Genomic DNA, 26,021 nt, shown 5'->3' on the forward strand with positions numbered 1-26,021 from the left:
TGGGTAGCTCCCATATATATATCTTTCCCCATCTTCAGTATGCATCTCATTTTCGTAAGAACTAATCCTTATTATTGTTGCATAATCAAAGTGTACACATACAATGGATTGCATGAGAATCCAAAGCACCTTGTCTCACAGCCACAGTAAGAATTGGAAATATGATGTGTTTGTGAGTTTCAGAGGCGATACTCGCTTCAACTTCACCGATCATCTTTGTGCTGCTCTCCGCAGACACGGCATACTTGCCTTTAGGGATGATACTAGGCTCGAGAAAGGAGGACCTATATCAGCAGGTCTTCTGCAAGCTATTGAAGGATCACAGGTTCTGATTGTTGTCTTCTCTATGAACTATGCTTCTTCCAAATGGTGCTTGCAAGAACTCGCAAAGATAGCTGATTGCATAAACATACCGGGACACCGTGTTCTGCCTGTTTTCTGTGATGTGAGTCCATCTGAGGTGAGAAAGCAAAGTGGAAATTACGAAAAAGCCTTTGTGGAACACGAAGAAAGATTCAAAAAAGATGCAGAGATGATGGAGCAAGTGCGAAGATGGAGGGCAGCTCTAACACAAGTAGCCAGTCTCTCTGGCTGGGATCTCAAGGATAAGTAAGTTACCAGTTATCTGTTTTGCTATTTATTCTTTTGAAATAATTTGCTCAACACTCTTAACATTAACTAACACGTTTCAAAGATTTCATTGATCTGTTTATTAAACCGAGCGAACGAGAGGAAGCATAAAATTTATACTTTCAACACAGAGAATATCAAATATTTTATTAAAAGATATGATATAATAAAATTATAAAATTAGATAATATCTTAATCAAATCTTTAACGAAATATATAATGGTATTTGTAATATTTTACCCAAAACTAGGTCCCAAAAATACACTCACAAAATATATCGATACTCAAAACCAAATGATAGAAATACTTGGTCCAAAATATGGCAGCTGTCTTCTTAAAAACAACCTCGTGCTATAAATTATTCATGATGAATAAAAGAATGGTGGAAAGAGCTTTTTGATCGACGTTTTTTCTACATCATGTCATTTTTTTTATAGAGTCCGGTTTCTTCTCTTTGATATCAAGCACAATACTAACGCACCTTGTATAAACAACTATCATACTGAGCTTTTCACATTTTAAAGTTGATGCGATCATCAAATCGTTAAATCTCAATTCTCGAATTTTATAAATGACATCTTTAAAATAAGTTTGACATATAATTTCACTTAGAGCTCTAATAGCTCAAATGACATAAACTCCCCATACTCAATTAAGAGCTTAGAAAACGAAGTGTGCAAGCAAAGTATATATAATAACCAGAATGAATAAATAAATAAATAAAACGGTGGATCCATTTCTACCATAGTTATAATATATAAATATCTTTCATCAAATAATTTACTTTTATTTAATTTATTTTAATTTTAATTATAAATTTACTCATTCTTAAATTAATTATATTTTTATTTAACAATAATTATAAACTTATTTTTTTAAAATTATATAATATCTATTAATATTATTTTTTAATGAATACTTGTAGTATATAATAGTATAATAAATATAAATTAATTAATAAATTATTAAAATTTAAAATAATAGTTATTTTAATATAAAAATAAAATAAAAATATTTATGATAGAGTAAAATTAACAAAATACTTATTATTCCTGTTCCATATTATTTTAGAATAGCAAAATATTAATAAAAATATGTATTTTAAATTTTAATTTTAAATTTTTTATTATTTTTTATTTTTTATTTATATAAGACTGAGTCAATCAATTCAACCCGTGACTTACCAATTAAACCAATAACCTAATAATCCAATAACATAATCAGTTTGATCACCGATTCGATTCTGAATTTTTGATAACTATGATTTCTACCTATTTTTCTTCTTTCTCTAATTCTATCCACACACCCACATTCCTCACTCACTCTCACAATCTGAAATGATGAAGAAAAGAAAAGATCAGGAAAATAGAGCGAGAGGATGAAGGAAGAAAAGAAGAGAGGAAGGAGAGAAAGGAAAGTTGTAGCTATTGTCTTCGCGGCTGAAGGTGTGGAGGCCCGAAGAGAGAGAAAGAATGAAAGAGAACACAAGACGGAAAAGCGTGGAAGAAGGAAAGGAAATATAGAAGAGAAGTAGAAGATGACGGCACCGGAGGAAACAAGGGAAAGCCGTTGCCACCGTTGAGCTAGAGAGGAATAGAAAGAGACGAACGAGGAGAGAGGTGGGATGCGAGACTGAAAGAGAAGGAGATGTGATGAACAGAGGAAGGGAGAGGAGCTCGTTCCTGTCACCGTCATTACTGGCATTGCTGCTGCTAATGTCGTCGTTGCGGTTGCAGAGTTGGGGCTTCAAAGAGAGAGGAGTTCGCAAAGAGAGAAAAAACGCAAAGGAGGAGGACCATCCGCTGCGGCTACTGTTACCGTCGCCGTCGCCGTTCGAGTGAAACTTGGTTGCTACTGGAGCTGAACCGTTCCTTTCACAAACCTAAACTATCACCAGTTCCACCTTGTTGCTGCCCCAATCCAAATTTTGCGCTCAATCGTTTCATTCTACTTCAATCCTCCTCACTTTGGATTTTGGCACTCCGAGTTCAGTATCTTCGATTCCTTGGAACCAAATAATGAGTAGACTTTATATTTATAATTATTTGATTGTGCATCTATAATTATTTTGACATATATCTATTATGATCTTTAGATTATACTCACTATATTTGCCTTGAACGATTTTAAATTGATTAGAATAATTGATTTATTAGAATCGAATAATTCCTTTTTGTGAAGTTTATACTTTAGGAACTATACATGATACCAAACTTATTAAAACCGGACCAAATTAGTCGGTTCGACCGAAAATTTGGTAAACCGAATCTTAAACTAGTCCGATCTGCTGATTGAACCGAACAAAGTAGAGAACCGGTATGAACCGGTCAAATGCAGAGTAAACCGGTGAAAATCGGTCAAACTCAATAAGACCGGTCCGACCGAACTGCTGGAAGTTAAAATTTTTCAAAACGGGTGGGGCGGGTTTCGAACCCTATCCTCAATGAAAAAAGTGACAGTCACAACCACCAGGCTGTCTGTCACAACCCACAATGAGCCATGACTGGCGCTCAGGGAAATAGTCCCTAGCAAGCCTAATAGATTCAAATTTAAGATAAATAAAAGGTTACAAATATTTTTGATAAATTTATAGTTTCTAGAATGAATAATTACATATTTTTAACAAAAATAAAATAAATAAATAAATAAATATAGATGGATCCTACTTGTGACATATGGAGCAGATGACATCTAAGAACTCAACAAAGAATAGATACAAATTGCAGATCATTACTCTTGAATAGAAAGGCTCACATAATCTATTTATTCCTAAAAAATATTTTTAGAAAAATGGAGTGAGTTTTGCAACCCAGTGACTAGACAGTACATCTATAATTCACATGAGACCATATAAATACTATTATAAAAATAATTTTAGTTAGAAAATAATAATTTATATGAATGAGTGAATCAATAAGAGAGTTCTCATACAGAAATCAAATCAAATAGTCCACACTATGGCAGCTCCACCTCTAAGGGTAGCAATTTCCTCTCGTGTGTCCGTACGGAATAACAGATCCAACGTGTAGCCTACACGTTAAGCTAGCAACGCCTCTACTAGCTGAGGTATGAGCCAGATGCATCTAGGTTAACGTCATAACCGCCGTTAACTACGGTTTTCTAATACGAACCTCCCAAACCAATTCAAAACATATAATTTCAAATATAACAAATTCTTCAGTCTTCAAACATATAATATATCAAATCAAATCAAATAATACTTTTTCATCCAATTCTTTTTCAATCATATTTTTCCAATCTTAAGGCATTTCAAACATATTTCACAATTTCAAAATAAGCGAGTAGCAACAAATACTTCAATGCTTCAAAAGAATCATATTTGAATAAAATTAAATATTTTAAAATAATATAAAGCTTCATCAAACATGCATATAGCCTCATAAAAATATATAGTCTTGTTCATACCCTGTCCCAACGCTAAGGCCCAGGATCCAAGTAAAAAGGCCCAACCCAAAAGAGTTGAGCCTCACACTACGCAAACTAGATGCCACGAAGTCGGCTATCTTCACGACTTTCTCTAAAGAAGTCGGTACGAGGATCAGCTGGCAGATAAACCCTCCCTCAAGAGGATAACTGCCTCGAGAATCTCTCTAACCACTTCCAAGAGCCATATCTCAACCCCCCTAAGATAAAGGGACGGTTATTCCCCTTAAAAGGTGGAACTACCCCAACGGTGGTTATTGGTCCATCCCTATAAATACACTGACACTTCTCAGGTATCTCAGAAGCCAATACTCTCTAGACCTGTTTTGCTCCCTTTGCTGACTTTGGCATCGGAGTGTCTTTGCAGGTACCACCCCCACTCGTTCATACTCACAAGTCGGACGGAGGCCCCCAAGGTGCAGACCCGCTCGAAGGCTTCCTTCCTCAGACGGTTGGGCCAACCTAGCGAGTCCAGCCCAACAATCTCCGGTTACCCATCGTAACATTGGCGCCGTTGCCGGGGACCCGAGAGATCAACCAATGATGGCGGACAGATCCCCTGAGGAGGGTCATGTGGAGACAGATTCCGAACAAGAGAATCTGGACACCGGAAATAATGACGTGGACCTAACCCTCCACCAGGGAACCAACGATCAACACAGAGAAGGTACCTCCGGAGTCAAAAATCCGAAGGTAAATTCCTCAGAAGGGCGCGAATCGGAGAAGGACGGGCAGTCCCACGCAACTGAACTTATGGGATTAGTCCATGTCCACCAAAGCCGCCTGGAACAATTGGAACAAGAACGGGAGCGACAAAGGGAGACTGAAAAGAACCTAAAAGAGGAGATGGAACGGCGAAAAGAGTTAGAAAGAAAACTCTTGAAGTTAGAATCCTCCCTCAAAGGTCGGAACCCCCGTGATGATTGAGAGGAGTCGCCCCTAGGAGGGGAGGACCCCTTCAGCGAGGATATAATGAGGGCAAAAGTTCCGAGGAACTTCAAAAGCCCCGATATGGACCTCTATGACGGAACCACAGATCCGAAGCACCACCTAAGCAATTTCAAAAGTCGGATGTATCTGGCTGATGCCTCTGACGCTACGCGATGCAAAGCTTTCCCGACTACCCTGTCGAAAGCAGCAATGAAGTGGTTCGACAGCCTCCCCCCGAGGTCGGTCACCAGTTTTGAAGACCTCTCAAGGAAGTTCTTGATGAGATTCTCCATCCAGAAGGACAAAGTAAAACATGTGCCAAGCCTCCTGGGAATAAAGCAGGAGGTCGGAGAATCCTTACGAGCCTATATGGAAAGGTTCAACAAAGCATGTTTGGAAATCCAAGACCTGCCCACCGAGGCAGTCATAATGGGGTTAGTCAATGGGCTTAGAGAAGGTCCCTTCTCACAGTCCATATCTAAAAGACACCCCACCTCCTTAAGTGATGTACAGGAAAGAGCTGAAAAGTACATCAACATGGAGGAAAATGCTAGACTGAGAGATTCGAGTTGGCGACCTGGGCATCTCCCCTCAACAAAAGAGAGGGAGAGGGAGCCCAAGAAGAAGGAAGAACTCAGTCTCGATAGACCAAGGAAATATCACTTTTATACTCCTCTAAAGGTTTCCATAGTGGATGTATACAGAGAAATTTGCAATACTGAAAGGCTGCCACCTCCCAGGCCCATTAAAAATAAAAAAGGGGGGAGTCGCAGTGACTACTGTGAGTACCATAAAATATATGGTCACTCGACAAACGACTGTTACGACCTTAAAAATGTGATAGAAAAACTGGCTAGAGAAGGCCGGCTCGACAGATATCTCATAGAAAGGTCGGATGGTCATGCGAAGAGAAAGCGAGACGATATGGATAGAAGAGACCCACCACCACAGACTCCGGAGAGACATATCCATATGATCTCAGGAGGATTCACGGGAGGGGGACTCACCAAGTCCTCTCGCAAAAGACATCTCAAGCGAGTCTACCAGGTCGGAGGAGAGTCATCCGACCTCCCCACTATTTCATTCACAAGAGAAGATGGGCAAGGAATAATCCCTGGGCATGATGACCCAATAGTAATTACTATGATCTTGGCCAATGCCCATCTCCACATAACCCTATTAGATCAAGGGAGCTCAGCGGACATCCTTTTCAAGCCCGCTTTTGACAAACTAGGGTTGGATGAGAAAGAATTAAGAGTCTACCCCGACACCTTGTATGGACTGGGTGACACACCAATAAGACCACTAGGATTTCTACCCCTACACACTACCTTTGGAAAAGGGGAAAAATCCAAAACTCTGAGTATAGACTTCATAGTCATCGACGTAGGGTCAGCATATAATGCTTTGATCGGCAGAGCTACCCTTAATCGACTCGGAACGGTGGTGTCAACTCCGCACCTTTGCATGAAATTCCCGACCCTAGCAGGAATAGCAACGGTGAGGGGAGATCAAAAGTTGGCAAGAAAGTGCTACAATAAAAGCCTCAACTTGAGGGGAAAAGGCAAAGAAGTCCACACCATAGAGCTCGGCGGTGTAAGGGCCCGAGAAGAGCTGCGACCACAGCCGGGAGTAAAAACTGAGGAAATACAGGTCGGCAAAGAGGAAGGAAAAAATACCAACATAGGAGCCAACCTAGGGAAAACCCTAAGGCAAGGGTTGATTAAGCTTCTAAGAGACAATTCTGACCTCTTTGCCTGGAAAGCCTCCGACATGCCCTGGATAGACCCCGAACTTATGTCCCACAAGCTCTCGGTATACCCAGGGTCCCGACCTGTACAGCAGAGAAGACGCAAGCTCGGTCCGGAACGAGCCTTAGTTGTAGAAGAGCAAGTGCAGGCACTCCTAGAAGCCAGCTTCATCAGATAAGTCAGATATCCAACATGGCTAGCAAATGTGGTTCTAGTCAAGAAGCAAAACGGCAAATGGAGAATGTGTGTCGACTACACCGACTTAAATAAGGCATGTCCCAAGGACCCTTATCCACTCCCGAGTATTGATACCCTTGTAGACTCTAGCTCAGGGTATCAATACTTGTCGTTCATGGATGCCTACTCGGGATATAACCAAATCCCGATGTATGAGCCAGACCAGGAAAAACATCATTCATCACGCCCAGAGCAAATTTTTGCTATGTGGTCATGCCATTTGGATTAAAAAATGCGGGAGCCACATACCAAAGGCTGATGAACAAAGTGTTTGCTCTCCACCTTGGGAGCTCAATGGAAGTCTATGTAGACGACATGCTGGTGAAAACCAAGAAAGAGGCCGACCTCTTAACAGACCTCTCACAAGTATTTGACACCATAAGGTCACACGGGATGAGGTTAAATCCCGCAAAGTGTACCTTCGCGGTGGAAGCTGGAAAATTTCTAGGGTTTATGCTAACTCAAAGGGGGATCGAAGCAAATCTCGATAAGTGTAGAGCTATCCTAGAAATGAAAAGCCCGACTTGCTTAAGAGAGGTCCAACAGCTAAACGGCCGACTTGCTGCCCTCTCCAGATTCTTGGCAGGATCAGCACTAAAATCCCTCCCACTGTTCTCCTTATTGAGAAAGGGATGTCAGTTCGGGTGGACTCCTGAATGCGAAGAGGTGTTCCAGGAGTTCAAAAGATTCTTGAGTCAACCTCCGATTCTGACCCGACCTGTAGTTGGAGAAGACCTCGTCCTATACTTATCTGTAGCAGACAAGGCTGTCGCGTCAGTCCTGATAAGAGAAGACGAGGTCGGTCAGCATCCGGTGTATTTCATCAGTAAAGTTCTACAAGGCCCCGAGCTAAGGTACCACAAGCTAGAGAAGTTTGCCTACTCCTTAGTGATAGCCTCACGAAGGCTACAACCTTACTTTCAAGCTCATACAATAAGAGTCCGCACGAACCAACCCATGAAGCAGATCCTCCAAAAGACGGACGTTGCAGGGAGAATGGTTCAATGGGCAATAGAGCTCTCCGAGTTCGACTTGAGATATAAAACTCGGACGGCAATTAAAGCCCAATGCCTTACCGACTTCGTAGCAGAATACGCAGGAGATCAAGAGAAAAAGCCAACTACATGGGAATACTACGTAGATGGATCCTCAAATAAGACATGGAGCGGTGCAGGCATAATATTAGTGGACGAAAGGGGAACCCAAATAGAGGTTTCCCTCAAATTTGAATTCCCAGCCTCAAATAATCAGGCAGAGTATGAAGCCCTAGTTGCCGGGTTGAAGCTGGCAGAAGAAGTCGGTGCTACAAAAGTGATGGTATATAGCGACTCCCAAGTGGTGACCTCCCAGATAAGTGGAGAGTATCAGGCAAAAGACCCAAATATGAAGAGGTACTTGGAAAAAACTCTGGAGCATCTTGGGCGCTTTGCAGAAACCGAGATCAAACATATAACTCGGGATCTAAATAGCAGAGCAGACGCCCTATCCAAGTTAGCAAGTACCAAGCCAGGAGGGAATAACAGAAGCCTAATCCAGGAAACTCTCCAGGAACCCTCTGTGGTAAAAACGGAGGAAAAGCAAGTGGTCCTTGAGGTAACCGGACTAAACCTCAGATGGATGAACCCCTTGGTCAAATACATGAAATTCGACATCCTCCCCTAGGAGGAAAAAGAGGCTAAGAAAATCCGAAGGGAAGCACAACACTACACTCTGGTGAAAAATATTCTCTATAGAAGAGGGATATCAACACCATTGTTAAAGTGCGTACCGACCTCGAGAACCACCGAGGTATTAGAGGAGGTCCACAGTGGGATCTGCGGAAATCATCTCGGAGCCAGGTCGCTCGCCAGGAAAGTAATCCGAGCTGGATTCTATTGGCCGACCTTGCAGAGAGATGCCAGGGAATTTGTGAAAAAATGTCAAATGCATGCAAATTTCCACGTGGCTCCCCCTGAGGAACTAATCAGTATAACTTCCCCATGGCCCTTTGCAAAATGGGGGATGGACCTGTTAGGCCCTTTCTCCCAGGCCCCGGGATAAGTCAAATACTTGATTGTGGGAATAGACTACTTCACAAAATGGATAGAAGCAGAACCACTAGCATCCATCACAGCCCAGAGAAGTCGAAGGTTCCTCTACAGAAATATTATCACAAGGTATGGGATACCATGTTCCGTCACTACAGATAATAAAACCCAGTTCACCGACTCTACCTTCAGAAGCCTGGTGGCCAGTATGAAGATTAAACACCAGTTCACCTCGGTGGAGCATCCGCAAGCAAATGGACAAGCCAAGACAGCCAACAAAGTCATACTGGCAGGGCTAAAGAAAAGGCTACAAGATGCAAAAGGAGCCTAGGCTGAGGAGCTCCCACAAGTGTTATGGGCTTACAGGACAACGCCCCAATCCGCCACTGGAGAAACGCCCTTCCGATTAGTCTATGGCGTAGAAGCCATGATACCAATAGAAATCAGCAAACAAAGTCCAAGGGTGATTCTCCATGATGAGATCGGAAACATACAGGGGCACAAAGAGGAGCTCGATTCGCTCCCCGAAGTCTGAGAAGAAGCCCAGATAAGAGAAGCAGCGCTGAAGCAAAGAATGACTACAAGATACAACAAAAAAGTCATTCGAAGAACCTTCACCCCAAATGACTTGGTCTTGATCAGAAACGACATTGGAGTTAACAAATCAGGGGAAGGAAAACTCGCTGCTAATTGGAAGGGACCATACAAAGTCAATGAGGTCTTAGGAAAAGGTTATTATAAAGTGACCGACTTGAATGGCACCGAATTACCAAGGTCGTGGCATGCTTGTAATATGAAAAGGTACTACAGTTAAAAGCGAACTCTACTCCCTGATGTACTCTTTTCCTAACTTCATGATTTTTTCCCGAAAGTAAAAAGGTTTTTTCTGGAGAAGGGTTTTTAACGAGGCATCATAGTAGAGGCTAAGGAAAAATAGGCTGTCAAAAACCCTTAGTAGCAATAAGGTACCTCCCCAATAAATAAAGATCTTTTTTCATTTTACAAATATCTCTTATAAATTCCTTCTAGTTTTTTCTTTCTACGAAACGCGCCGACTTAAGCTCGACAAAGCGTGAAAATCCCATGAACCGACCTAGATGGTTGTCAGGATAAAACGACGAGGTACAAGTCGATGTAAAGAGGTTATAAAAGTCGATCGTAATAAACTCAGAAATTATCTGACTTACAAGTCGGAAAAACCGAGAAACAAGGAAACGCATTGCAAAAATAACCTAAATCATAAGAGTTCAATAAATCAAAAATTGAGTATAAGGAATACCAAAAAGAGATCAGGAAACCTATTGAAAGCACCAAGGCAAAAGGCTGTCCCGAGTTGTTAAGGAAAACTTAACTTAAAGAAAGGGACAGTCAGCCAAGGAAAATGTTTTTCAAAACAAAGATAAAAAAGGTTTTTTCGAAACCTAAAACAGAAAAGCATGCACACAAAAAAGGTAACTAAAAACCCTTATACCAAAAAGGTTATTTTCTTTTTGGTATTAAACCCTTATCCAAAAAAGGGTACTTATAAATATTTTGTCTACGACCTTAAAGGGGCCAGAGAAATGTTAAGTTATCATCACCACCAACAAACAATAAAGAGTTAAAAAAAAGGGGGGACCCACAGGCCGGGTCTCCATATAGCCAACAAAGTTATTTTTTCAGAGGAGTAGATGGATCGCCACCAGAACCAGGAAGAATAGTCGGAGCAGCGTTAGGACCAGGGAGAGAAGTATCCATAGGAGTCGGAGAGGAGGACCCTTGAGGCTTCGAGAAACTCGGAGCATCCTTCGAACGAGGAGGGGACTCAATGATTCTTTGCCCCCGAGTCTTCAAATCTGACTCGGTGACAACCTGGGGAACTGGGGGATCAACTATGGCCCCATCAATTACAACCTTGTCGGGATCTAAAGGAGAAAGATCCAAGTCAGGGGCAATGACCACGACTTGCTCCTTAAAAACCCTCCAGGCCTCCTCAGATCCCTCAGCAATAGAGTCCTCCAACTCGGTGTAAGCTGTCCGAGCACTCAGCAAATCTTTTTTAACGACCACAAGGTCCTCGAACAAGCTCTGGTAACTCTCCTGTGCTGTCTTCCTCAGGCCCACCTCCATATTACACTGAGCCTGCAGCTTGCTCTCCTTCTCCCGAAGGCTGTCTCTCTCCTCCCTTAAATTGATAATTTCCTTCTTCAACTCCCTCTCATGCTCCTGATACATGAGAAGCCTTCCCTCTAGCTCTTCAACCTTTGAGGTTGAACCCAAAGAGCTAAGAGGGGTCTTCTCGAAAATATCTAAGAGCTTGGCACAGACCCCCGCCGCCCTGATACTCTCCTCAGCCAGAGAGGTAAGGTGGTTCCGGACAGAAATATCATCCATACCTACACGAGTATGGGGGTAGATGTATTTTCGGATGAATGCAGGGGCATCCATTTTTACCTCACCCTCCAAAGAAGAGTCAGGCTCCAAAGCCTTGCGCTTCTTCCTCTCTGGCTCAGGAGAAGGTCGGGGAGAAGGGGGCGGCTGAGAAGAGGCTGAAGAAGAAATCACAATGGGTTCAGAAGGAGTCCCCAAATTTCGGGGAGGAGGAGGGGGAGAGATAACTGCCCTGGCACCACCAGTCCTGGCCCGGGACCTCGCCCTAGCCTCCTGGACCCTCTGGTAAGACTCATTCGAATTCCTCCTCGCCATCTCTGTAAAAACAAGTAATAGCCAAAAGGTTAGACAAGTCGGAAAAAGATAGTCAGACAAGTCGGAAATCCAATAAAACAAATAAAAGCTACCTAATTGTGTCTGAACAAAGGTCGGAGACCCTTGGAGAAATTTTTTAGTATCCATATATGGGGCCCTCCCCCATACTTCTCGGAGGAACCCCACAATGGCAGCCTCCACCTCATCCAGGTCATCCAGATCATATTTCTCACAGGGGGAGGCCTCCAACCAATACAGAGGGAAGCGAGGGGAAGAATTCTCATCCAGGAAAAAGGGGTGGTGACCCTCTACAGCTTGCACTTTGAAAAAATAATTTTTGAAGTCATGAAAAGATTCATCAAAAAGGGTGAAAACCCTCCGACCTTGTATAGCCCGGAAGGACACCCATTGTTGTTTATTATTTTGCCCACTAAAGGGCTTGGTCATATGGAAAAGATAGAAGAAAATCTTCAAGGAAGTCAGAAACTCCAGGGCTTGGCTGATAAACTGGTAAATTTTCAAAAAACCCCAAGAGTTGGGGTGAAGCTGAGTAGGAGCAACTCGGCAGTGACGCAACACAGACATTTCGAAGTCAGAAAATGGAAGAAAAATACCCAAACGGGTAATCATGCTCTCATACATAAAAAAGAAAGGAGGGGCCGCCTCAGTGACCCTCCCGAAGCACACCCGGTCCTCCGGACCTGGGACCACTAACTCATACTTCGGCTCATCCTCCTCAGAAGTACAAAGCCTGTGATGAGTGCGAAGGTGGGTGATAAATTCGACGTCAACCAAAGGTTCCTCTCCTAAAACCGTGACATCGACCCATTGAGCAAGAATTTCTACGGAGACCATTTTTTTTCCTAAAAAGGTGAGAAAAACCTACAAAGGAAAAAGGAAAAGAAAAAAAAATATGGTCTCTAAGGGGAATACGGAGTCAGAACCTACGAACCAAATTCTCTCTAAGAAATAAAAACATGCAAACAAGAAACATTTTTCGTGGAGAAGAGAAGAAAAGGACTAACCTTTGTCTGTGAGTGAGAGAAAGGAAGATGAAAGCCTTCGAACGGAGGTTACACCACGAACAAATGAAGAAGAAGAGGAAATTCAAAAAATCATAGAAACGAAATAACGAAAGAGAGGGAAAGTATTTATAAATGAACTAGGGGCACAATGGTAAAAATAGAGCAGTCATTAATAAAAATGCACCGTTACCAAGGCCATCAATCCCTACGCAAATCCCTAACAGACGCGACGTCTAATTAGACGTAACTGTAAGAACCAAAAGGTCACAAACAGACACGTCGGTTCCAGACCATCACGTCGGTCCCCCAACAAGTCGGCTACGACCCCGAGTAGAATACTCGAACCCAAATCTTGAAGAGAAATTGTGCTCGAGTAGGGGCACTGTTCATACCCTGGCCCAACGCTAAGGCCCAGGATCCAAGTAAAAAGGCCCAACCCAAAAGAGTTGAGCCTCACACTACGCAAACCAGATGCCATGAAGTCGTCTATCTTCACGACTTGCTCTAAAGAAGTCGGTACGAGGATCAGCTGGCAGATAAACCCTCCCTCAAGAGGATAACTGCCCCGAGAATCTCTCTAACCACTTCCAAGAGCCATATCTCAACCCCCTAAGATAAAGGGACGGTTATTCCCCTTAAAAGGTGGAACTACCCCAACGGTGGTTATTGGTTCATCCCTATAAATACACTGACACTTCTCAGGTATCTCAGAAGCCAATACTCTCTAGACCTATTTTGCTCCCTTTGCTGACTTTGGCATCAGAGTGTCTTTGCAGGTACCACCCCCACTTGTTCATACTCACAAGTCGGACGGAGGCCCCCAAGGTGCAGACCCGCTCGAAGGCTTCCTTCCTCAGACGGTTGGGCCAACCCAGCGAGTCCAGCCCAACAATCTCCGGTTACCCATCGTAACAAGTCTCATATGCATATTAAGATGAACTTAACAAAGATAAATATTTAGTTCTAATAAATCGATTATTCAATCTAATTTAAAATCCTTTGATTGTAATATGTAAGTGTAATTATAAGTTCAAAGCAACGTATATCAAAATAAAATAATTAGAGATGCAAAGCCAACCAACTATAAATGTAAAGCCTACTCACAAATTGGTCCCAAGGGACCGAAGATACTAAACCCGGAGTTTTAAGATAAAAGGTGAAGAAGATTGAAGTAGAATGGAATGAAAGAGCACGAAATTTGAACCGGGGCAGTAGAAAGTTGCGGCTGCAACAACATAAGCTTCATTCCTACCAATATACACACAAATCAATGGAGCAATGACAACATCATCATTGGCAGCCCTAGTAGCAACAACATGGGACAACCATAGTAAAAAGGGCAGCGAATCCAACAAGAGCAAAAGCAAAAAGAGAATCAAGATAGGATAGAGTCAATAATAGAGCTTTACGGCAAGACAAGATAGAACAAGATTAGTCTTACCAAAGAAAACAAGGGGATGGAGCATGAGCAGCTCCAGTGATCCTCTCCAGCATCGACGGTAAAGGACATAGCAGAACAGCGGTGGCGGCAGTTCCTCTCTAGCAGTGACTCCCGCAGCAGCACCACAAGCTTTGACGAACAGCGGAGAGGCAGGGCTCAGTCCCTAGCGAAGCAGAGCAAGGGCAGAATGCGAAGCAGGCAGGCAGGGGATCTAGCAGCCTCAATAGCGAGCTCCATCGGTGGCAGTTGCTCGGCGGTGACATTAGTACAACTCCATTCTTCTCTGTCGCAGTGTTTCGTTCTCTCTCTCTTGTGCGCGGGTTCCTCTTCTGTTTATCTCTCTCCTCTGTGACAACGACACGATGGCGATGGCAATGGTGGCAGCAGGACCAAACCTTGTCATGCGGTCTCTCTCTTCCCTCCCCTCTCCTCTTCTTCCCATCTTCTTCCGTTTCCCCCTCTTCCTCTGTTTCTTTTTCTCTCCTTTCTTTCTTTCCTTGTGGTTTCAGATCAAGAGAGAGTGTGAGTGAGAAGTGTTAGTGCGTATGTATGAGAAGTGAGAGTGAGTGGGATTTAAAATTAGGATTAGGTAAAAAAAAAGAAGTAAGGAAATTTTAGGGATTTTAATAAAATTAGATAGTAGAGTAGTAATTAAAAATTAAATGTATTTCATTAAAACTATTATAAAAATATTGTTTATTTATCAACTTGCTAATTAGTTTCTAATAAGTACTTTAATATTAAATTAGAGATAGTTCAATTAAATTCTTTTTTTTTAAGTTCATAAGATTAAACCATTAAATTCCAAATCTCAATTATTCAAAATAAATAATCAATTTTTTTATTTTTAAATTATTACAACTTTTAAATATTAAATAAGAAATTATCTAATAATTATGAATATTATATATAAGGGTCCTAATAAATTTTTAAATTCAAAATATCATAAAATTTAATTTAATTACTATTAATAAAAATATTTCCGAAAAATAAAATCCTAAACAAAGATAATGAATCATAAATAAATCATTATTTAGTTTGCAAAAATTCGGGTTACATTCTACCCTCCTTACAAAAAATTTTGTCTTCGAAAATTTACATAATTTGCAAAATGTTACGGAATTTTTTTTTTTTGGCCATATAATAAACATGAGAAAGAAGTATAAGCTAGTGCCAGTGTTATAAAATAGGTTTGTGTTAAAAAGTTAACATTCACACACATTCTTGTTCTCTTGATAAGACAAACACATATAGCACTCTTCAACTTGTACCATATTTCCTTAACTTTCTCCTCAGATCACTCCTACTTCATAATCTCTTTATTCTATTGCACATATGTCATATATCCATGGTAGCAACCTGTCTCACATCAAAACTTGGAATTTCAACTTTTCAAATTTCAGCATAACTTATCTTCACAACTCCTTGTAACGTTGCACACTTACAAGTTTCACCTTTTGCATCCACAATTCGTGTTCTATAGAACTAACGTATCACTGGCTATATCTAGGAATCGCACATGACATCGAAACAAGTTCGAATTTACTCAATGGGATACAAAACTTAGGAAGAGAAGAACAAACATCACGGACGGTATTCGCAGGAATTCAAAAGGGTGTTTAGGATCACAATTAAGCAATAATGTATAGAAACAACAAAGTCTTCTAGAAAGAAATCTGAATCAAGAAACTTTGATAAGAACAATAAAAGGAAAGATAGAGTATTAAGTCGAAAAAGTTCAAACTGAATAAAAGAAGTACAAAGCTCACAAGAATTGATCACTAAAGTCAATGGCCATATTCACAAAGATTTAAAAGAATATTAGGAACACAATCAAATAGGACATTCATTAATAATTGATAAAACTAAGAGAGTCATTTCACGTGCTCAAAGAAAAAATATGAGACGAACATTTCAAAAGAATGAAAAATGCATAAATTCTATCACGTCAAACGGAATTAAGTTAAAACAAAGGATACAAGATTCATAAATTGGTTCTTAATAGCAGTTAGGGGCAAGGGTTTTTGCTAAAGATCTCTGGAGGATACCTAGGTGCACAATTAAACAAGGATATGCATAAACAAATGAAATGTGGTTGAAAAAGAATCAAGTTGTGTTCAAAGAAAAAAAAATTGAGGTGAAAGTCTCCTATAAAGTTAATAAAAGAATAGGTGGTGTTAATCATTGGAATTTAACTTCGAACAAAGATTTTTCTTTAATATTTCTACCTAAAAGCATTGTACAGCTTCTTTGAGTTAATGAATTGAACCACAAATAAGTAGTTGTAAGTGAATTGTATTCGAGTATAAAATGAGTTATATTTTGATGCGTTAAAGTTGAAGAAGGCTGCTGATGGTCAGAATAGAGAATGTGATGCAGCGAATATAGAGGGAGCAGAAATACCATTACATTCAGAAGCAATAATAATCAGCAATCTCATATCACATAACAATAGCAAACTAAAGATCAGTAATCTGCCTATATAAAAGTAGAGTTGAGCAATTCTCATAGTTCTCTCTTTCTTCGCTCTCATAGTTCTCTCTTTCTTCTCAATGTACTAATTATTTCAAATTCTTTCATTTACTATTTCCTACTTGAAGGGAAGAAGGGTGCAAAAATCATGAAGTTTCCTTTCTCAATTAATAACCTTACCAAATAATAAGGATATAACATTCTTTCAAGTATGCGAATCTTTTCTTATAAATCTTTTCTCAATAACATTACCAAATAATTTTTCCTTTGTTTAATGAAAATCAAGTATGAAATTTGGGATTGAATCAGATGCGACAACTACAAACCAAGGTTCAAAAGCAAAAATGACAGATCAGTAATTGAATTCATCGAAATACTAAATTCCATAACAATAGCAAATCAAGGGCCAAACTGATTCATTCATACTCCTCATTATGTATTATGTTTATGTTGATTGTATTGTCCAGACATATTCCTTCAAATATTGACAATCCTGAATTCTCATAAATGTCCAAATTCAGTACAACAGTTAATCAAAGGAATGCAAGAAATTAAAGGGAAATAACATGTAACAATGAAGCAAATGCTTTTACTCAGCACTTTGAAATGTTTTATGTCCAAGATCCAAAAAGGAATAAAAGATAAATCAAGAACTACAAACAATTACATGCAAGGTAGTGAAAGAACTATTACATTGTGTTTAATGAAGATGGATTAGTGAACCTAAATGGCAAGCAAAAATAAAAATAAAAATAAAGCAAACTAAGGCCTATCTTGTTATCTCCTTTCATTTATCTTTAATTAACTTCAAATGACAAGGAAATTAAGGCTCCATAATGTTAATTAGTTCACCTTTACATAAAGTAACAAGGTTTAATCATACATAGGCAAATCAAGACTCTATAAATTAAGCTTAATCACACACTGTATTTTCACCTCATAAAGAGGAAAAACACCTGAACTAATATAAAAAGATAGAAATATGAAAATTGAACTAATCTATATTCTAAACAGAACAAGTAATCAATATTCAATAATCAATTATTCAAAAATCAAGATGTCAAGAGAAGTACACAAACTAGAAGAGAGACATTACATAGCTACAGCAATGGTGGAGAGAGAAGACGTAGCAGCACGATTAGATCGAGATATGTATAAGATGTAGGAGATGAAGCAAAAGAATCAAATCACATTTCGAGAAGAAATAAAACAAGGAGCTCCCAATATGAAGATAAAAGATAGAATGATACGTCAAATCATGCGGCATGATCAAAGCGCATACTTCAACACAAACTAACCTAAGAAGAACACCTAGCATTCCCAAACTTAACGATTAAAGGAGGAGTTTAGAAGAACTATTCCTCGCATGTTATAATTTTCTAACCCTGTATGCATCATGCCCAACAACCATACCACAAAATGTGACAACGCTAGATATTTTAACTCACGATACATGATTTATAATAATCAGTTGAAAGTAACAAGGGAAAAACTCTTGTAAAAAAAATTGTTTAACTTTAAGGAATTAGATAGTAATTCACAGCAAACACAACTCGAATCTTCCAAGTAATTCCTAAAATACTGACGTTAGAAATCATAGAGAACAACATGAAGATGAAGAAGATTAAAGCATACATTCGCCAAAAATCGGGGAGGATTAAACTAGCTACGAGAGAAATCGCGAACCAGAACCCAAACTGAAACCATTACAAAAACACGTTCAACAAAATCTACCAAAGGATAAGTTAAGATTGGGTACAAGAAAAAGGACAGGAGTAGTAAGAAGCGGAAAATGACGCATGATCACAATAATCAGAAGAGACAATGACACAGAGAACAAAGATGACATTCTTATAGGCCTTTGATAGTGTCACAATTTGTACAAATAGGCGCCATTACAAAAACACGTTCAAAAAAATCTACCAAAGGATAAGTTAAGATTGGGTACAAGAAAAAGGACAGGAGTACTAAGAAGCGGCAAAGGACGCATGATCACAATAATCAGAAGAGACAATGACACAGAGAACAAAGATGACATTCCTATAGGCCTTTGATAGTGCCACAATTTATACAAATAGGCGCGCTTCTATTTATACAATTGTGATCCTACCACAAGACACTTGCTCCATATTACACAGATTAAACCTAAGCTCTGATACCACTTTGTCACAACCCACAATGAGCCATGACTGGCGCTTAGAGAAATAGTCCCTAGCAAGCCTAATAGATTCAAATATAAGATAAATAAAAGGTTACAAATATTTTTGATAAATTTATAGTTTCTAGAATAAATAATTACATATTTTTAACAAAAATAAAGTAAATAAATAAATAAATATAGATGGATCCTGCTTGTGACATATGGAGCAGATGACGTCTAAGAACTCAACAAAGAATAGATACCCATTGCAGATCATTACTCTTGAATAGAAAGGCTCACATAATCAAATATTTATTCCTGAAAAATATTTTTAGAAAAACGGAGTGAGTTTTGAAACCCAGTGACTAGACAGTACATCTATAATTCACATGAAACTATATAAACACTATTATAAAAATAATTTTAGTTAGAAAATAATAATTTATATGAATGAGTGAATCAATAAGAGAGTTCTCATACAGAAATCAAATCAAATAGTCCACACTCGGGGGGCTCCACCTCTAAGGGTAGCACTTTCCTCTCGTGTGTCCGTACGGAATAATAGATCCAACGTGTGGCCTGTACGTTAGGCTAGCAACGCTCCTGCTAGTTGAGGTCTGAGTCAGATGCATCTAGGTTAACGTCATAACTGCCGTTAACTACGATTTTCTAATACGAACCTCCTAAACTAATTCAAAACATATAATTTCAAATATAACAAATTCTTCAGTCTTCAAACATATAATATATCAAATCAAATCAAATAATACTTTTTTATCCAAATCTTTTTCAATCATATTTTCTCAATCTTAAGGCATTTCAAACATATTTCACAATTTCAAAATAAGCGAATAGTAAAAAATACTTCAATCCTTCAAAAAAATCATATTCGAATAAAATCAAATATTTTAAAATAATATAAAGCTTCATCAAACATGCATATAGCCTCATAAAAAAATATAGTCTCATGTGCATATTAAGATGAACTTAACAAAGATAAATATTTAGTTCTAATAAATCGATTATTCAATCTAATTTAAAATCTTTTGATAATAATATGTAAGTGTAATTATAAGTTCAAAGCAACGTATATCAAAATAAAATAATTATAGATGCAAAGCTAACCAATTATAAATGTAAATCCTACTCATAAATTGGTCCCAAGGGACCAAAGAAACCAAACTCAGAGTTTCAAGATAAAAGGTGAAGAAGGTTAAAGTACAATGGAATGAAAGAACACGAAATTTGAATCGGAGCAGCAGAAAGTTGCGGCTGCAATAACATAAGCTTCATTCCTACCAATATACACACAAATCAATGGAGCAATGTCAGCATCATCACTGGCAGCCCTAGTAGCAACAACATGGGACAACCACAGTAAAAATGGCAGTGAATCCAACAAGAGCAAAGGCATAAAGCGAATCAAGATAGGACAGAATCAATAATAGAGCTTTACGGCAAGAAAAGACAGAATAAGATTAGTCTTACCAAAGGAAACAAGGGGGTGGAGCATGAGCAGCTCCGGTGATCCTCTCCAGCGTTGACGGTAAAGGACACAGTAGAACAGCGGTGGCGGCTGTTCCTCTCCTCTAGCAGTGACTCCCGCAGCAACACCACAAGCTTTGACGAACAGCGGAGAGGCAGGGCTCAGCCCCCAGCGAAGCAGAGCAAGGGCAGAACGCGAAGCAGGCAAGTAGGGGATCTAGCAGCCTCAATGGCGAGCTCCGACGGTGGCAGTTGCTCGGCGGTGACAGCAATACAGCTCCATTCTTCTTTGTGGTAGTGTCTCGTCTCTCTCTCTCTCTCTCTCTCTCTCTCTCTTACGCGGGCTCCTCTTCTATCTATCTCTCTCCTCTGTGATAACGACATGACGGCGATGGCAATGACGGCAGCAGGACCAAACCTCTTTGTCGTGCGGTCTCTCTCTTTCCTCCCCTCTCCTCTTCTTCCCATCTTCTTCCGTTTTCCCCTCTTCCTCTGTTTCTTTTTCTCTCCTTTCTTTCTTTCCTTGTGGTTTCAGATCAAGAGAGAGTGTGAGTGAGAAGTGTTAGCGCGTATGTGTGAGAAGTGAGAGTGAGTGGGTATTTAAATTTGGTAAAAAAAAAGAAGTAAAGAAATTTTAGAGATTTTAATAAAATTAGATAGTAGAGTAGTAATTAAAAATTAAATGTATTTCAATAAAATTATTATAAAAATATTATTTATATATCAATTTGCTAATTAGTTTTTAATAAGTACTTTAACATTAAATTAGAGATAATTCAATTAAATTCTTCTTTTTTAAGTTCATAAGATTAAACCATTAAATTATAAATCTCAATTATTCAAAATAAATAATTAAATTTTTATTATTTTTAAATTATTAAAACTTTAAAATATTAAATAAGAAAATATCCAATAATTATGAATATTATATATAAGGGTCCTAATAAATTTTTAAATTTAAAGTATCATAAAATTTAATTTAATTACTATTAATAAAAATATTTTCAAAAAATAAAATTCTAAACAAAGTTAATGAATCATAAATAAATCATTATTTAGTTCGCAAAAATTCGGATGTTACACTGTTATACTTCTAGTTAATATATTTATAAATTATAATATATATATATATATATATATATATTTTATCAAATAATTTATTTTTATTTAATTTATTTTAATTTTAATTATAAGCTCACTTATTTTTTAATTTTTTATATTTTTATTTAATAATAATTATAAATTTATTTTTTTTATAATTATATAATATTTATTAATATTATTTTTTGATAAATATTTGTAGTATATAATAGTATAATAGATATAAATTAATTAATAAATTATTAAAATTTGAAAATAATTTTTATTTTAATATAAAATAAAATAAAATATTTATGATAGAGTAAAATTAACAAAATACTTATTATTTCTGTTCTATATTATTTTAAAATAGCTAGATATTCTTAAAATGTTAGTAAAAATATGTATTTTAAAATTTTCACTATTTTTTATTTTTTAGTTAATAAGACCGGGTTAAGCGGTTCAACCAGTGACCTACCGGTTGAACCAATGACCCAATAATCCAGTAGCCTGATCGGTTCGGTTCTAACAACTATGCATGATACAATATATATTTTTTATGAAGTTTTACATTATTCCAAAATGTTTGATTTTACTTGAATATCTGTTTTTGAAGCATTGAAGTATTTGTATGTACTCACTTTAAAATTGTGAAATATGCTTACAATTTTTTTGATTGAAAAAATATGATTGGAAAAGATTCCTGATGAAAAAGGATTATCTGATTTGATTTGATACCTTATATATTTGAAAGATCAAAGATTTGTTGTATTTGAAATTATATGGTTTGAATTGGTTTGGGAGACTTGTATTAGAAAACCGTAGTTAATGACGGTTTTGACGTTAACTTAGATGCATCTAACTCAAACTCCAGCTAGTAGAGATGTTGCTAGCCTAACGCGTAGGTCACACATTAAATCTGTTATTCTGTTAGGACACACAAGAGGAAAGAGCTACCCTTAGAGGTGGAGCCGCCCAAGTGTAAACTTTTGATTTGATATTTCAATAAAAAAATATAATATAACAAAGTTACAAAATTGAATAAGTATTCTACTTTAACAAAATCTCTAACGAAATATAAAGTAAGTGATAATTTTTTCTATTTTATGCAAAACCAAAATCCCAAATACACCCACAATAGCTATTATTACTAAATTAAATGGTGTAAACACTCAATTCAAATATAACCAAGATAAAAAAAAAATACAAGATAGATCTTCTCTAATAAAAAAACGACTAATTACTTGATATATATAAAACAAATTTGGAGCCATACCACTCAATAAAATTTTATAATTTTCTCTTTAACACCTGTTGCATTACTTAACTTGTGGAATGCAAAATTAAGTTAACTCAACCACCTATTTATACTAATTTATAAACAATTAAATTACACTACAATTTTTTTTTTACCAAAGATATGAGACTCGAACCCGCAACCTCTTAATTGAGTATGGGGAGATTATGCCATTTGAGCTATAACTCATTCATCGGCTCTAATTTGGAAAGATATGTGACTCGAACCCGCGATCTCTTAATTGAGTATGGGGAGTCTATGCCATTTGAGCTATAACTCATTGGCTAATTTGGAAAGATAGGAGACTCGAACCCGCAACCTCTTAATTGAGTATGGGGAGTCTATGCCATTTGAACTATTACTCATTGGCATAAATTGTATGATATTATCAACTTGTATAATTCATAAATTGTAAGTTAATAACACTCAAGCCAATGAGTTATAGCTCAAATGGCATAGTATCCACATACTGAATTAAGAGATTGGGGTCGAATCTCCTATCTTTGATAAAAAAAAAAAAAAAAGTTAATAACACTCAAACCAAAATCTTCTACTAAGTAATTTTCTTTTAATATTATCTTTCAATATAGTCAAACTTGATAACTAATGCTACTTTTACTAATATCTATATTTTTCAAGTTACATTATTTAAACAAATAAAAAATGATTTTTATTTCTTCACATACACAATTATGGTTGATACTTGATAGATTATCTATTACAATATCTTATATATGTAGGTTTTCTTCTGCTGTCTTGTGTGAAGATTTTTGTTTCTCTCTTCTTTTTTTTCTTGTTCTTTCTAGGTCACATTCTGCTGAAATTGAAAAAATTGTCAAAACAGTGACCAAGATATTGGGTCCCAGATCATCATCAAGTCTATCTAATGATATAGTTGGGATGGAGTTCCCTCTACAAAAACTAGGAAAGCTTCTAGTTTTGGACTCAGATGATGATGTTCGAGTTGTAGGGATTTGTGGAATGGGTGGTATAGGAAAAACAACTCTTGCTAGCAGATTATATGAAAAAATCTCTTATCAGTATGATGTTTCATGCTTTATGGATGATGTAAGTAAAACATATAGAGATTGTGGTTCACTTGGTATGAAAAAGCAGCTTCTTTGTCCAGCTTTCATGGAAGAAGATTCTCTAATATGCAATATTTTAATGGCAGATAATTTGATTGAAAATATGTTACACGATAGAAAGGTTCTGATAGTTTTGGATAATGTTGATCAGAGAATTCAGTTGGAGAAGTTGGCTTTAAAACGGGAATGGTTAGGTAGAGGGAGTAGAATAATCATAGTTTCTAGAGATGAGCATATATTGACAGAGTATGGAGCGGATGAAGTTTTCAAAGTTCCGCTCTTAAATGATGAGAATGCTCTCCAATTGTTTTGCAGAAAAGCTTTCAAATGTAATCATGTTGCAAAAGATTATGAAGGCCTCACAGATTCTGCATTAGCATATGCTAATGGACTTCCTTTAGCAATTAAAGTATTGGGCTCATTTTTGTTTGGGCGAGATGTCTCTGAATGGAGTAGTGCATTGGTTAGACTAAAAGAAACTCCAACAAAAGATATTATGGATGTGCTTCGAATCAGTTTTGATGGACTTGAGGATCCGGAAAAAGAAATATTTCTTGATATTGCCTGTTTTTTTCCCAATGACATTGAAAACTATGTAAAAGATATTTTACGTATTCGAGGATTCCATCCTGATAATGGTATAAAAGTTCTCATTGAAAAATCACTCATAACCCGTGATCGGTGGAAGATCACTATGCACGATTTGTTGAGAGACTTGGGAAGAAGTATTGTTCGAGAAAAATCACCCAAAAAACCGAGAAAGTGGAGCAGGTTATGGAATCATAAGGATCTAAGCAATGTCTTGCGAGAAAACAAGGTAAAAATAGTTATTTAAAATATTGTTCTTAGCTAACATTTTTTAAAAATCTGATATTCTAAAAAGGTGTGATGTTTCAGCCAGCAGAGAATGTTGAAGCCATAGTTTTGCCAACAAATGATGAAATAAGAGAAGAGTTGTCACTAAAAGCTTTATCAAAAATGAGTCGCCTAAAGTTACTCAAACTTGGCCAAGTGAAAGTGAATTTCTCAGGCAAGCTGCATTTTCTTTCTAATGAGTTGGGATATCTTTCTTGGAAAGAATATCCTTTCACATGTTTGCCATCAAGATTTCAACCAACTCAACTCGTTAAATTAATCCTACGTTATAGTAACGTCAAAGAACTCTGGAAGGGAATAAAGGTATAGTAGATATCTTATCGATGTTGATTTTATATGAATGAAAACAATAGGACAATATTGTTACGCTACCTCATTCCATCAATGAACTTCCCAAGCTAAGGCAGTTGAACTTGCAGTACTGTAAGCAACTAAAGTGGTTGCCAAGTACCCTTTTGCCCATAGGAGAAGGTAGCCATGGAAGACTTTACTATGGAGGAATATTTGTGTTCAACTGCCCTAATTTGAGTGACACAGAAAGTTGTGGTGTCACAGTTATTTCATGGATGATAAAAATGATTCAGGTGCCAGCTTCATTTTCTCATCCTTTCTTTTCCCTTTTTATTTTCTCCCTGTATATCTAATTTGTATGGTGCAGGTGAACATGCAATCTTCTTCACCTAGATGCGTCATTCAAGTTGTTATTCCAGGAACTGAAATTCCAAGGTGGTTCAACAATCAGAATGAGGGTAGTTCAATGAAGCTGGATCCATCTCCTATTCTGAATGACAATAATTGGATTATTGGCATTGCATGTTGTGTGACATTTGTTGTACATGATACTCCAACTCAATTGCCTGAAGAACCGAAATATCCTGGTGATCTTGGATGCGGTTTTCGTCTTCGGTCTGGGGGAAGTTATTTTGCGGTTCCAATACGTCTTAAGAAAGATTTGATCACAACTGAATTAGATCATATGTTGCTAATATTTTTCTCCCGGGACAGGATCATTGATCATTATACAAGTCATTTAAAAGAGGGAAGATGTGATCTTGATGGTATTGAATTGGCCACCTTGAGTGAATATCCAAAAGAAATAATACAAGTGAAGAGTTGTGGTTACCGTTGGGTATGTAAGGAAGATCTGGAACAATTAAACTCAACAATGATGTATAGTGCCAATTCTTCAACTCAGAATAAGAAGGGCAAGTTTTTGGCAATTCAATGAAAATGTTGTATCTGTATTTTCTCTATACTTCTGCTTGTATCATATATTCGTATTAACCCCTTCCAAAAAGTCATTTTCTAAATATTGAACAACAATAAGAGTATATTGTAACAATGCAATTAATAAAAGAAAATATAGAAGTTGCTAAAGTGAAAGATGTAGTTGTAGTAAGTCTACACGGCACC

At 37.7% G+C, this 26,021-nt stretch overlaps 1 protein-coding gene across 1 annotated transcript; it reads left to right on the plus strand.

Moving 5' to 3' along the window:
* On the plus strand, nucleotides 1-25,985 carry LOC112737044 (disease resistance protein RUN1-like). The gene is made up of 5 exons (XM_072211132.1): nucleotides 1-609; nucleotides 23,451-24,549; nucleotides 24,630-24,911; nucleotides 25,028-25,192; nucleotides 25,267-25,985. Exons 1-5 carry the CDS (start codon nucleotides 104-106, stop codon nucleotides 25,834-25,836), a joined length of 2,622 nt encoding a protein of 873 aa, XP_072067233.1. The 5' UTR covers nucleotides 1-103; the 3' UTR covers nucleotides 25,837-25,985.
* Nucleotides 25,986-26,021: the final 36 nt, after the last annotated feature.

This window comes from Arachis hypogaea, chromosome 13 (assembly GCF_003086295.3).
Source record: "Arachis hypogaea cultivar Tifrunner chromosome 13, arahy.Tifrunner.gnm2.J5K5, whole genome shotgun sequence".
In the NCBI taxonomy this organism is placed as follows: Eukaryota; Viridiplantae; Streptophyta; class Magnoliopsida; order Fabales; family Fabaceae; genus Arachis; species Arachis hypogaea.

What these genes read in the sequence shown, in the direction of transcription:
- LOC112737044 (XM_072211132.1), top strand. Translation starts at nt 104, where the DNA reads ATGGATTGCATGAGAATCCAAAGCACCTTGTCTCACAGCCACAGTAAG. An exon ending in AACTCTGGAAGGGAATAAAG is followed by an intron (nt 24,912 to 25,027) that starts GTATAGTAGATA and finishes TTGAACTTGCAG; the next exon opens with TACTGTAAGCAACTAAAGTG. An exon ending in GGATGATAAAAATGATTCAG is followed by an intron (nt 25,193 to 25,266) that starts GTGCCAGCTTCA and finishes TGTATGGTGCAG; the next exon opens with GTGAACATGCAATCTTCTTC.